Source organism: Anolis sagrei, chromosome X (genome assembly GCF_037176765.1).
Source record: "Anolis sagrei isolate rAnoSag1 chromosome X, rAnoSag1.mat, whole genome shotgun sequence".
Lineage (NCBI taxonomy): Eukaryota > Metazoa > Chordata > Lepidosauria > Squamata > Dactyloidae > Anolis > Anolis sagrei.
Genome location: NC_090034.1, coordinates 80,738,094 through 80,752,842, shown reverse-complemented (window position 1 = coordinate 80,752,842; position 14,749 = coordinate 80,738,094). Strand labels below are relative to the sequence as shown.

The 14,749-nt window shown below is 44.5% G+C and overlaps 1 protein-coding gene across 2 annotated transcripts in view; it reads left to right on the top strand.

The window, feature by feature from the left end:
* TFAP2E (transcription factor AP-2 epsilon) overlaps positions 1-13,251 on the top strand; it is a 111,298-nt gene extending 98,047 nt beyond the window's left edge. For both annotated transcript variants that reach the window (XM_060784182.2, XM_060784183.2), the window contains exons 6-7: positions 7,448-7,589; positions 11,471-13,251. In XM_060784182.2, coding sequence (XP_060640165.1) covers positions 7,448-7,589; positions 11,471-11,759 — 431 coding nt within the window. In that variant the 3' untranslated portion in view covers positions 11,760-13,251. The remainder of the gene's footprint in view (positions 1-7,447; positions 7,590-11,470) is intronic.
* Positions 13,252-14,749: the final 1,498 nt, after the last annotated feature.

The following is a 14,749-nucleotide window of genomic DNA, read 5'->3' as shown; positions in this document are numbered from 1 at the left end:
AATGTTCGTTTGGGGGATTAACATAACAAAAACCACTGGGTGAATTGCCACCAAATTTGGCCACAACACACCTGCTAATCTGAGGAGTGACCATCACTCCAAAAATTGATTTTTGTCATTAGGGAGTTGTAGTTTCTGGGATTTATAGTTCACCTAAAATCAAAGAACATTCTAAACTCCACTAACGATGGAATTGAACCAAACGTGGCACACAGGACCCCCATAAACAACACTAGAAGGGTTTGATGGGCATTGACCTTGAGTTTGGGAGTTGTAGTGCACCTTCATGCAGACAGCACTGTGATCTCAAACAATGATACATCTGGACCAAACTTGACACGAATATTCCATATGCCCAAATATTAACAGAGATGAAGTTTGGGAGAAATAGACTTTGACAATTGGGAGTTGTAGTTACTGGGATTTATAGTTCACCTACAATCAAAGAGCATTCTGAACCCCACGAACGACAGATTTGGGGCAAAATTCCCACACTGAACTCCCATGACCAACAGAAAGGGTCCAACTCCTTTCATCAGGGCAAGAAAACATTATCAGAGCCCTCCTGACAAAGAGCCATTTAGCCATAGATATAGATAGATAGATAGATAGATAGATAGATAGATAGATAGATATGATTCATACACACACAGATATAGTATCATAGATTTGAAAGGGACCCCTAAAGAAGGACAATGATATGTTGCATGTTCCAGGGTGGGCAAACCAGACACTCTCCAGATCAACACTGACAAAGAAACAGCAAGAAATACTGTTTACCCACAAGCATAAAGAATTCACATATATTAGAAACCAACACTTTCTCATTGCTTTATTTCCCAGATCAACAGACTGGGCCACAGTAACACGTAGCAGGGAACGGCTAGTAAACAAAAAAAATTTATTAAAACTATGTCTTCTTGTTCAAATCCTCAACCATTCCATCGTCTTAGCCGTTCCTAGTTCATATTCCAATTTGAGTTTATCTGGTCATGCTGAAGTTCCAAACGCTTGCTCAAAGAGCCAGGTTTTCACTCTTTTCCGAAAAGTCAGAAGAGAGAGGGCTGATCTAATATCCCTAGGCAAGGAGTTCCACAGCCGAGGGGCCACCACAGAGAAGACCTGTCGTCCTCGCCAGACGTGCCTGTGAAGCAGGCAGGATCGAGAGCAGGGCCTCCTCAGATGATCTCAAGTTCCTGGAAGGTTCATAGGGAGAGATGCGTTCGGATAGATAAGCTGGGCTGGAACCGTTTAGGGCTTCATAAGCTAAAGCCAGCACTTTGAATGGTGCTCGGTAACCTCAGGCCCCTTCCTTTCCCCCCTCAGCTGCTTAAGCAGAAAGGGCCTGAGGCTGTTAGGAATTGTGGGAACTGAAGCCCAAAATAGCTGGAGGCCCAAGTTTGCCCATGCCTGGTCTACACTGAAGCATGAATGCAATTTGATTTAATTGCCTCACTCAATACGATCCTATATTTGGGAAGGCACCAGCACTCTTTGGCAGAGAAGCCTACAGACTTTGCAAAACTACAAGTCCCATGATTCCATGGCATCGAGCCATGCCAGTTTAAGTGACACCAAACCATTTTCATTCTACAGCAGTGTTTCTTAACCTGGGGGTCGAGACCCCGGGGGGGGGGGGTCATGAGGGAGTATCAGAGCAGTTGCCAAAGCCCATCAGAAAACACAGTGTTTTCTGTTGGTTTCTGTGTAGGAAATTTGGCCCAATTCTACTATTGGTGGAGTTCAGAATGCTCTTTGATTGTAGGTGAACTATAAATCCCAGCAACTAGAACTCTCAAAGGTCAAGGTCTAGTTTCCCCAAACTCCACCAGTGTTCACATTTGGGCATATTGAGTATTTGTGTATATCTATCATTGTCTGAGTCCAAAGTGCGCTCTGGATTATTATTATTATTATTATTATTATTATTATTGTTTAGAGCTTTTATAACCCGGTCTTTTCGACCTCCGAGGAGGGACTCAGGCCGGCTAACAACAGAGAACCAATATACAAATAAACTAAAGCATCATAACATCATAGTACATTAATACATTAAAACACATTAAAATACAGATCAAGAATTACATAAAGCCAATTCATCAAGGTAAATCACAAATTCACCACCATCCGCCTTGTGGTCAACAGTTATTGATTCGATCATCAATCTGAGAATGCTAAGTTCCAGAGCCAAGATTTTACCATCTTTCTGAAAGTCAGGAGGGAGGGGGCAGATCTGATCTCTATTGGGAGAGAGTTCCACAGCCGAGGGGCCACCACCGAGAAGGCCCTGTCTCTCGTCCCCACCAGACGCGATTGCGAAGGTGGTGGAACCGAGAGCAGGGCCCCTCCAGAAGATCTAGGTGCACTACAACTCCAAAACTCAAGGTGAATGCCCACCAAACTCTTCCAGTATTTTCTGTTGGTCATGAGAGTTATGTGTACCAAGATGGTTCAATTCCATCGTTGGGGGAGTTCAGAATGCTCTTTGATTGTAGATGAACTATAAGTCCCAGCAACTACAGCTTCCAAATGACAAAATCAACCCCCCTCCCAATCCCACCAGGATTCAAATTTGGGCCTATTGGGTATTCGTGCCATATTTGATCCAGTGAATGAAAATACATCCTGCATATTTACATTACGATTCATAACAGTAGTAAGATTACAGTTATGAAGTAGCAACGAAAATAAAGTTATGGTTGGGGGTCACCACAACACGAGGAACTGTATTAAGGGGTCGCAGCATTAGGAAGGTTGAGAAGCACTATTCTGCAGTGTGACTACATCCTAATATACCGAATCTCGATACTATATGCCAACTTTATGGAAACTAGGGTTGCAGCTATTTCTAAGTTCAGGCCATAGAGATGCTTTGAAAGCCCTCCTTCCTTACAAAGGAAAGTCTAATTTTGCAAATCCCTGTTTTCCATCAAAGAAACACCTTGCAAAACCAAGGGCTCTTGCTCATTATGCAATTATATTGCAGTGCCTGCCTATGGTTTAACTTTTCCGTCCCAGTCCTAGGGTTTGTAACTTTGTGTGCTTGGAAATGTGTACTTGGAATTCACTACCTGAGAATTCTAGTGCCTTACTGAACTACAAAGCCCACAATTCCATAGGTTGGAGCCATAGCAAAGTAGGTTCAAAGTGTCAGGCAGGACTTTTCAACCGGTTACTCAATGGGATCAGATGCAAGTGAGCAAAGGGAGAGCATGCTTCACACAAATTATGCTCTCTGCCATGCAATTTTATTTTAGTCCGAAGAGTTTTAGCATTGCATCAAAGCTTCAGTTGGGGATGCAGAAATAAGAGTTTTGGTCTCCTTAGAAAATGTGTAAGCAACGTTATTAATATAGCAGTGATCTTGTTGTAATGAATGGTCTCTTGCTCCTTGCAAACTGTGTGCCAGCACACATTAGTTTGTTCCCCGTCTCCTGAAAAAGGCCCCCACAAACAAAGCCTTTTCAACAGATGTACATCCTGCCTCACTCCAAAACATCCAGAGACAGAGACTCTACTGGAACCCTGGCAGTCTATACTAGAAGGGACCCCCAAAGGGTGTTTAGTCCAACCCCTCCTGCCATTAAGGAAGACACAGTCAAAGCCCTCCCAACAGATGACCATCCAGCCTCTATTTAAACATCTCCAGAGAGGTTCAGTTGCTACAGAAATAGGAGTGCTGGTGCTGTTCAAATGTTGGTACTGCTATATCTTTTATAATTTGCCCAGTTTGTCGATTGAGTTGCGAACCACCCCTTACGAACCACTGAGGACTTTAAGATCATCTGGGGAGGCCCTGCTCTCAGTCCCGCCTTCGTCACAAGCACGTTTGGTGGGGACGAGAGACAGGGCCTTCTCAGTGGTGGCTCCTCGGCTATGGAACGCCCTCCCTAGGGAGATCAGATCTGCTCCCTCCCTCTTGACGTTTCGGAGGCAAGTTAAAATGTGGCTATTTGAGCAAGCGTTTACAAATGCAGAGTAGCTAATATAGGAAATCGAATGACCTGACAATGGAACTGGACAATGCTTGAGAATAATGAGACACTGATGATGTTGTTTTTACTGATTTTGTGATGTTTTATACTGTTTGTTTTTTATCTATATTATGTTTTATGTATACTGATTTGTTGGAAACCGCCTTGAGTCGCCGATTGGCTGAGAAATACAGTAAATAAATAAATAAATAAATAAAATATGGGGGGGGGGAAGCTTTAGATAGCATAGGGAAGAGCTAAGACCCCTGAAACTCCAAGTCGCTTTTGGTGTAAGAGAATTGACCATCTGCAAGGATGTTGCCAAGGGGACGCCTGGATATTTTACCATCCTGTTGGAGGCTTCTCTCATGTCCATGCATGAGAAGCTGGAGCTGACAGACGGGAGCTCACCCTGCTCCCTGGATTGTGCCACTCTTCAGAAGGTTTCACCTCACTTTCTGTCCCTGTACTAATTGGATTTTGGAAAATGTGGGTTGTTGTGGAAACAAGGATTGGGGATAAAGCTTCAGTTGAGACAGCTTTTCCCCAGGATAACTCTTTCAGGAGTAGATTTTCCTTCTGAGCGGTAGATTTCTCTCACTTGCTATTATCTCACCCCCATTCTTAACTGTGCGTCGTTTGTAAGTTGGATGTTTGTAACTTGGGATGTCTAGAACTCAGGGATGGCCTGTATGTATGTGTGTTTGTGTGTATGTATTGTCACAAAAATATGCAGGTCTAAAAAGCATGTCACCAACATGGACAATTTGGAAAGCTCTGCCATAGATACAGCACCAGGCTTCCTTCGGACACAGCTCCGAGGCCGGCCTGATCCATCATGGTGTGGCAATGCCCTCTCATCCTGGGTGAAATCGATCTGTCTTCAGGCATCCCTCCCTGCGGAAGTAATCGGAGCTGACGGCCATCGATCACGTCCGGCCCATGGACACCCAAGCTGGGCAGACAGGCCGCTCATTCACCCAGCGCTCTCCCGCTGGTTCCTAGATTAAGGCCATCCATCCACGGCGTTTTAACCTACTTGCCAGCATTGTTTATGCCCTCCTCCTTCTTGCAAGTCTGGGACTCGCTTGTTTAGGGTCGAGCCCAGAACCCTCTGAGGACGTCCCCAGTTCTGATGGCTGTGCAGATTGATGATTCCTCCCATCCAGATGCGAGGAACCAACAGGCAACTTCTTTGCAAATAGGAGTTGGCCTCTTAGATAGGGCCTTTACAGCTCAGACTAAAACCCAGAGTCATACAAGCTGTCCCCAAGTTACAAACATCCGACTTACAAATGACTCATAGTTAAGAACAGGGGTGAGACAATTTCAAAATTATTTTAAATGCAATTTATCCATCCCTTTAGGTCTGAATCCAATATATTTCCTGTACCCAGATACATGTTTGTGGCTATAGCCAACATTTTATTGTAGCAAAGCAAAAGCTTGTGGTTACATTCAAACTGTTTCCTCTGTTTCTAAACTTAATACATTATACATAATGCTCAGGCAATAGGAGTAGACAAAGAAAGGAAGAACTATGTGGGTTTGCAAGGCTTAGGGACAGAATTAGGGGGCAAAGGTCTCCTGAAGGATCCCATGACTGGAAAAGTTTGGGAACAGCCAATGTAGAGAACTTCCCACTTGTGTTGGCACTTGAGGAACTGAGACTTATTACTAGCACATATACTTGACCTCGTGCATAAGTTAAGCACAGGTTTGGGGGCTAAAATTATGGATCTTTGGCAGACAGCAGAGAGAATAGAGAGCTCAGTGCTTCTTTTCGGTTCTTCTGGGACAGACTAAGCCTTTTTGGGTTGACTTGTTGACTTTTTTTCATGTCAGGAGCGACTTGAGAAACCACAAGTTGCTTCTGGTGTGAGAGAAATGGCCGTCTGTAAAGACGTTGCCCAGGGGTCGCCCAGATGTTTTACTATCCTGTTAGAGCCTTCTGTCATGTCCACCAAGGTTCTGTTCCAGCAGACACCAGCCATCCCCTCTCCAATGCCAGTAATACAGCTTTATGGTGTAACATTAGAAAATGTTGATCATTTCCGCTACCTTGGCTACCTCTCCACCAAAGTCAACATCGACACCGAAATACAACACCGCCTGAGCTCTGCGAGCGCAGCATTTTTCCGAATGAAGCAGAGTGTTTGAGGACCGGGACATCCATAGGGATACCAAGGTGCTTGTTTATAGAGCTATTGTCATCCCAACCCTGCTATATGTCTGTGAGACGTGGACTGTCTACAGACGTCACATGCAACTCCTGGAACGATTCCATCAGCGCTGCCTCCGGAAAATCCTGCATATCTCTTGGGAAGACAGGCAGACAAACGTCAGCGTGCTGGAAGAAACAAAGACCACCAGCATTGAAGCGATGGTCCTCCGCCACCAACTCCGCTGGACCGGCCACGTTGTCCGGATGCCCGACCACCGTCTCCCAAAGCAGTTGCTCTACTCCAAACTCAAGAACGGAAAATGGAATGTTGGTGGACAGGAAAAGAGATTTAAAGACGGGCTCAAAGCCAACCTTAAAAACTCTGGCATAGACACTAAGAACTGGGAAGCCCTGGCCCTTGACCGCTCCAGCTGGAGGTCAACTGTGACCAGCAGCGCTGCAGAATTTGAAGAGGCACGAATGGAGGGCGAAAGGGAGAAGTGTGCCAAGAGGAAGGCGCGTCAAGCCAACCCCGACCGAGACCGCCTCCCACCTGGAAACCAATGCCCTCACTGCGGGAGAAGATGCAGAGCAAGAATAGGGCTCCACAGCCACATACGGACCCACAGGAATATTGGAAGACAATCCTCCTCAGAAAACGAGGGATCGCCTAAGTAAAGTAAAGTAAGGAGCTGACAGATGGGAGCTCACCTCACTCCCCAGATTCAAACCGCCGACTTTTCAGTCGGCAGTCCTGCCGGCACAAAGGTTTAACCCATTGCGCCATGGGGGGTTCCTTGACTCGTTGACTAAAATATCTAAACTTACACATGAGCTTATATGGTATGCAAGATGCAGAAATATGAACCTTTTGGGCATGCGTTGCAGGCTTAGGTTTTGTGGATTGCAGGTTTAGATTAATATATTCTTTCTAGGATTCTCTAGGTCCTCTTGTGCAACTCTGTGTCAAAAATAACAACTACATTTGCCAGAAATGTAGTGGTTATGTCATTCATTCATGCTCCAGTTGACAACAAAATGGACAGGCTGTGGATGGTTAACTCACTGATGTAATGAAGTTTCCAGTGTGCTGCACACATCTCTTCTTCTTTAAATGCTTTGAAACTACATCAGTCCTGTATCAACTTGATACTTTTAATTAAAATATGGGTTTGCATGGTGATGATTAGTTTCAACTTTTGTGCATTTTAATTAATCTGTGTTCTAAGCCGCCTTGGGTCCCAGTCGAAATGAAAGACGGAGTAGAAAGCCATTCAAGAATTAAACCCAAGGATGTTTTTGTTTACAGGAGAAGCTGTTCATCTGGCCCGGGATTTTGGTTATGTCTGTGAGACGGAGTTTCCAGCCAAAGCCGCAGCGGAGTTCCTCTGTCGGCAGCACGCGGACCCCGGTGAACTCCATGCGCGGAAGAACATGCTCCTGGCAACTAAGTGAGTATCCGCTCCTTCTTTGCAAAGGGAATGAGAGGCGGGTGAGGACTGCTTGCTCCTGTGCCAATGGGAAGTGTGTTCATTCTGGGTTTTAGTCCGAACTTTAAAGGAGTGACCCACAGTGCGGAACAAGATTCTCCCAAATAGACACAACTTCCTGGAGAGCTCCTCAAAGTTCAGAGTCAAACCCAAAGTGGAGTCAGCATCCCACTGAAACTGAGGCCAACTGCTGCAAGACTCCATTCAAAACCATAAAAATATCCTTAGTTCACAATGCAGCAAGACTACCATCATTTCAGAGTCCAAATCCATGGTTTCAATTATGGGAGAGAATGGTCTTGTTAGGTATTTGTCATGTTCTCCAGCATGATTTTATGCTATTGGCACCCAACTTGTATCCCTCCAGGTGTTTGGGTCTCCAACTCTCAGAAGCCCTGCCTAGCTTATGCAGCAGTCAGGAATTCTGGGAGATGAAGTTCAAAACACTTGGAGGACCAAAGGTTGGACACCACTGCTTTATGGTATGCTGTCCCTGGAAGTTACCATAAAGTCACTATGGAGGACATAGGAAATTGCTAGGGAGGATACCTAGATGTGAGGGAATTTAATAGCATTTGCCCGGTTTCAGGTAACTATAGTTCACCTGAGAATATATCTTTCGCAGGGAGGAGGGGATGTTTCAACAACAATGGAGTAGTGGGTTCAGGGGTGCAAGGGTTTTGAGATATTCCATGTGGTGTCCAGGACATATGATTCCCACTCTAGCCATAGGTTGTGGTTGAAGCAAAATCCATGGATGTTCAAGTCCCACTACATATACAATGGCATAGTCATTGGATATAGTGGGACTTGAGCATCCATGGCTTTTGCTTAGACTACAACCTATGGATTTTCCATCATATAAAATGGCAAAACCATACTTTGTCTTTGGGATTTTATTGAGCCGTGGATGGGTGAATCCCTGGATGCTGAATCTGTGGATATGGCGGGCTGACTGAAGATTGGCTTGTGCAAAATTAACTTTCTTCACAAGGGTTGCATAGCATAAGCTATTGTACAACCTTACATGCAAATAGGATTTCAGACGTATTCACATGTAGGATTTCTTAGGGTGCAACCTTATTTGCATGTTATGATTTCAGCCTTATTCTAATGTAGGATTTCTCAGGGTGCAACCTGACTTGTATACAGGATTTCAAGGTTTGTTTTCATGCAGAACTTCATTCTTGTATTGTCGAAGGTTTTCATGGCCGGAATCACTGGGTTGTTGTAGGCTTTTCGGGCTGTATAGCCATGTTCTAGAAGCATTCTCTCCTGACGTTTCACAACCTCACAACCTCTGAGGATGCTTGCCACAGATGCAGGCGAAATGTCAGGAGAGAATGCTTCTAGAACATGGCCATACAATCCAAAAAAACCTACAACAACCCAACATCATTCTTAATTGCATACAAGATATCTCAAGGCACAACTTTACTTGCACGTAGGATTTTAACCTTATTTTTATGTAGGCTTACCCAGAGTGCAACGTTGTGGTGCAATGTAAAATATACCACATGTAATTCACATTTGATCAACCCACACACTGCCTTGCTAGAGAAAGAAAATATGCCACTCAAGTGAACCATAAAGAAAAAGTAGTTTACTCTTCTTAGTTCAAAACAACATATGTACAATATGATCAGTTGCACCAACCCACATATTGTCCTTTCATGAGAGGTTCAAAATAGTCTCTCTTTTGTCCATGTGGATAAACTCCTTCAGTGGTTCATGGTGCAAGAGCACACTCCAGATTCTGTCTGCTTCCCTCTTCAAACTGTCTCTCTCTGCATATGCATAGCTCAAGCCGGAACAAAAATGCAACAGTATCCAAAAGTCCCAGGCTCAGCCATCTTCCGGCCATTACCTGACCAATCAGCTTCATGCATCTTTTTTTTCAGTTGATACACACACACTGATTCCTTGCATGCGCCAACAAATCTGACTTGTATATAGGATTTCATTCTTATTTTCATGTTAGATTTTTCAAGGTGCAATCTTACTTTTATGCAAGATTTCAATCTTACCTTCATGTAGGCTTTTCAGCCTTATTTGCACGTAGGATTTTGGAGGATACAGCTTTACATGCATGTAGGATTTCAGCCTTATTTCCTTGTAGGATTTATCATGGTACATGTTTATTTTCATGTAGGATTTTTCAGGGCTACAACCTGACTTGTATATAGGGATTTATTCTTATTTTCATGTAGGATTTCACCTTTATTTGCATGTAGGATTCCTCAGGGTACAATCTGACTTGTATATAGAATTATGATCCCTGTTTCCAACTCTTCTGGTGAGCAGGTCCTACAACGTACCCCTTGAGACCTAGTCCCCAGTGCCCCCCCCCCCCCCCCCAAAGCAGAATGTATGGAAGAACACTGAATCATAGAATAGAATAGTTAGAAGAGACTGCATGGGTCATCAACAGCGTTTCTCAACCTGGGGGTCAGGACCCCTGGGGGGGGGGTCGTGAAGGTCTGTTGCGGGGGTCGCCAAAGACCATCAGAAAACACTGTATTTTCTGTTGGTCCTAGGGGTTCTGTGTGGGAAGCTTGGTCCAGTTCTATCATTGCTGGAGTTCAGAATGCTCTTTGATTGTAGGTGAACTATAACTTCCAGCAACTACAACTCCCAAATGACAAAATCAAAGTCTATTTTCCACAAACGCCACCAGTGTTCACATTTAGGTATATTGAGTATTCATACCAATTTTGATCCAGATCCATCATTGTTTGAGTCCACAATACTCTCTGGATGTAGGTGAACTATAACTGAAATTCAAGGCCAATGCCCACCAAACCCTTCCAGTATTTTTTTCTTCTTCTGTTCATCATGGGAGTTCTGTGTGCCAAGTTTGGTGAATTCATGCAAATGTGAGAGGATCAATAGGTACAGCTCGGGTGAGAAGGTAACGGAGCTCCATGCAGTCATGCTGGCCACATGCCTTGGAGGTGTTTACGGACAATGCCGGCTCTTGGCTTATTTATTTATTTAAAACATTTATATTCCACCCTTCTCATCCCGAAGGGGACTTAGGGTGGAGTACAGCATATATGGCAAACATTCAATGCTGAGACACAAATTCACATACACATACATAAACATTAAAAAACATTTATCAAAATATTGAAATTCACCATTTAAAACCGTCCTAGTCATCCGCGTCAAATCTAATTGGCCTGGTCATCTTTCCTATTGCCGCTTTATTGCCCTGTCCTGAAAGCTTGGTCCCACAGCCAAGTTTTTACCATCCTTCTAAAAGACAGGAGGGAGGGGGCCAACCTGATCTCACCAGGAAAGGAGTTCCATAGCTGGGGAGCAATCACCGAGAAGGCCCTGTCTCTCATCCCCACCAATTGCGCCTATGACAATGGCAGGGCGGAAAGCAGGGCCTCCCTGGAGGATCTTAATCTCCATGATGGTACATAGGAGGAGATGCGTTTGGACAGGTAATTTGGGCCGGGGCCATTTAGGGATTTATAGGCCAAAGCCAGCACTTTGAATTGTGCCCGGTAGCAAACTGGCAGCCAGTGGAGCTGGCGTAACATGGGAGTTATATGCTCCCTGTACGCCACCCCAGTTATTAACCTGGCTACCTCTCGTTGGACTATTTGAAGCTTCCGAGCAGTCTTCAAAGGCAACCCCACATAGAGTGCGTTGCAGTAGTCTATCCTAGATGTGAGCACCAACCCCCAACTGGACTTAATGTCAGGGCAAAACCTTTACCTTTACCTTTATCTTGTACTACAATGTCTCCTCTCAATCTTCTCTTCTGCAAAGTGTCAGTGTCTTGTTGTCCGATCCCAAGGTCACCTCTTCTCCCTTTCCCCCGATTCCAGGCAAATCTGCAAGGAGTTCTCGGACATGATGGCCCAGGACCGCTCTCCACTGGGGAACAGCCGCCCCTCGTTCATCCTGGAGCCCGGCGTCCAGAGCTGCCTGACCCACTTCAGCCTCATCACGCATGGCTTCGGGGGGCCGGCCATCAGCGCGGCCCTCACCGCCTTCCAGAACTACTTGGTGGAGTCGCTCAAGGGCCTCGACAAAATGTTCTTGAACAGCACAGGCAACGGACACCCCGTGGGGGACTCCAAAACATCAGAGAAGGACGTCAAGCACCGGAAATGACGCCACCAGCCCCGCCGTTGCTTTCTTAGCCGGCCCCGATCCCTGGAGGGAGTCCCTTCCCAGTTCATGAGTGAAAAGAAAGAGAGGCCTCTGTGGTTCCTATCAGCGTCAGGAAAATGGAAAAGAAACGAGCCCCCGGACTCCATATTCCCCTCATGTTTTCCAAACTGTGACCAATGCATTTCTGGAACCCAATGGAGAAACCGTGAAGACAGAGAAGGACCTTTCCGTTGAGACGGACGCTTTCTGGACACACTTTTAGGTGCCGGAAGCCAGGTTCGATGTGCAATGATTTTCCCCGCGTTTTGTTTTCCCTTTGGAAATTCAGAGTTGTAAAATAGTAAGATGGTTCAACGAGTTAGAAGAAGACGACGTGAGATGGAGAACATCTCAGATGGAGTGGAGAACTGCTTAGGGTCAGGAGGACTATGGACGAAAAAAAAAGTGTTTTGTGGGGGATTGTAGGGAAGGAAATGGCATAGCTTTCAAATGGCCCACTGGCCAAGGAGAAAGGAACTTTTCCAAGGATGCTAAAACATCTTTTGGCCTTGGAAGTCAATGTGGATTTTCCTTACGGGAGACGTACACATCAGTACACATATACAATCATCCACATTTGTTGGTGTTAGAGGCACAGCATTCCCAAGAAAGTGAAAAAATGGGAATAAAGAAATAGCTATCTTTTTTTAAATCTAAGAATTTCTATGTCTTCCAGCACAACTTTGTGATAATTCTTTGTCCTCCAGCAGGACTTTATGGTCAACTTCTGGCCATAGAATTGCATTGGAGGATCTATGTCCTTTCTAGAATGCTCTATGTCAGCGTTTCTCAAGCTGGGTTTCAGGACCCCTGAGAGGGGTCGCGAGGGGGTGTCCAAGAGGTCACCAGAGACCATCAGAAAACACAGTATTTTCTGTTGGTCATGGGGGTTCTGTGTGGGAAGTTTGGCCCAATTATATCGTTGGTGGGATTCAGAATGCTCTTTGATTGTAGGTGATCTATAAGCCCAGCAACTACAACTCCCAAATGTCAAGGTCTATTTCCCCCAATCTCTACCAGTGTTCACATTTGGGCATATTGAGTATTCGTGCCAAGTTTGATACAGATCCATCATTGTTTGAGTTCATCATTGTATGGGAACCACATCTCCAGAACTCAAGGCCAATGCCTACCAAACCCTTCCAGTATTTTCTGTTGGTCATGGAAATTCTGTGTGCCAAGTAATATCTGGTCCCACACACCAGGCAGATCACACACTTGACCTAGTTTTATTGTGGACGGTAGTGTGATCAAAGTGGAAGAGCAAAATATTTGGTCTGGATCCATCATTGTGGATCACTGCTCTCTGGCTGTAATTGAACTACAACTCCAAAATTCAAGTCCCACGAAGCCCTTCCAGTATTTTCTGTTGGTCGTGGGAGTTCTGTGTGCCAAGTTTGGTTCAATTCCATCATTGGTGGAGTTAGGAATGCTCTGTGATTGTAGGTGAACTTGAAATATCTACAACTCCCAAATGACAAAATCAATCTCCCTGCTCCCCAACCCCACCAGTATTCAAATTTGGACATATTGGGTATTTGTGCCGAATTTGGTCCAGTTAATGAAACTATATCCTGCATATCAGATATTTACATTATGATTCATAACAGTAGCAAAATTACAGTTCTGAAGTAGCAACGAAAATAATGTTATGGTTGGGGGTCACCACAACCTGAGGAACTGTATTAAGGGGTCGTGGTATTAGGAAGGTTGAGAAACTCTGCTCTAGATCCTTCAGCATTATTGGAGGACAATCTCCATAGAGTTGCACTGGAAGACCTAGAAAACCTAGAAAACTCCTAGAGAGAACATTTTTTTCAATCAAATCCATGAATAATCTGCAAAACCCCCAAATGCAAATGAGGAGAGACGACTGTACAATCCCATTGGGACCTTTCCTTGCGAAAGGGAGAGCATTTCAACAGATCCTCCCATTTATCAAAGTGTGATCCAATCAATCCAGCGAAATCATACGACCGTTCTCGACCCTTTTTTTGCCCAGCGTTAGTAATAATATTAAAGAGTGTTTAAATAATAATGCTAATAATAATAATAATAAATTAATAAATGATGAAAGCACAAGAAGCAGACCTTGAAGGAGGCCAAACTGAACTGTTTGAAAATTCTGTGTATATTTATTTATGTGTAATTAAATCAAGAAAGTTTCTAAATGTCCAGTGAGCGTTATTTATATTGAATTCCTTTGGGACTTTGGAAGGATCTTTCCAGAATGAAGGTTGGGATTCTCGAGAAGGCAGCATGGATCAAAACCTTGTGATGTGTGTGTGTGTGTGTATAGTGCCCCTGGCACGTGAACCATGTCATCTTCCTCCTCTGCCATTTGATGAGTGCTACTATCACCGATGGAGCCCCCGGTGGTGCAGTGGGTTAAACCGTGGAGCTGCTGAACTTGCTGATCAAAAGGTTGGAGGTTCAAATCTGGGGAGCAGCGTGAGCTCCCGCTGTTAGCACCAGCTTCTGCCAACCTAGCAGTTCGAAAACATGCAAATGTGAGATCAATAGGTACTGCTCCAGCGGGAAGGTAACGGTGCTCCATGCAGTCACACTGGCTACATGACCTTGGAGGTGTCTACGGACAACGCCGGCTCTTCAGCTTAGAAATGGAGATGAGCACCAATCTCCGGAGTCTGACATGACTGGACTTAATGTCAGGGGAAAACCTTTCCCTTTCCCTATATATATCTATATAAATAAAAATGTAATGTTTGTTTGTGGGATTAACATAACTCAAAAACCACTGGGTGAATTGACACCAAATTGGGACACAATACACCTATCATGCCAATGAGTGACCATCACTAATAAAAACACTGGAAAAAACAGCAGAAGAGACTTAAAAAGTCAAAAAACAAAACAAAAATCCCTCACTCTAATCCTGTATCTAAGTCTAGCTACTCATTGAGGACAGGAGACTTGTGCAATCCAGGGAT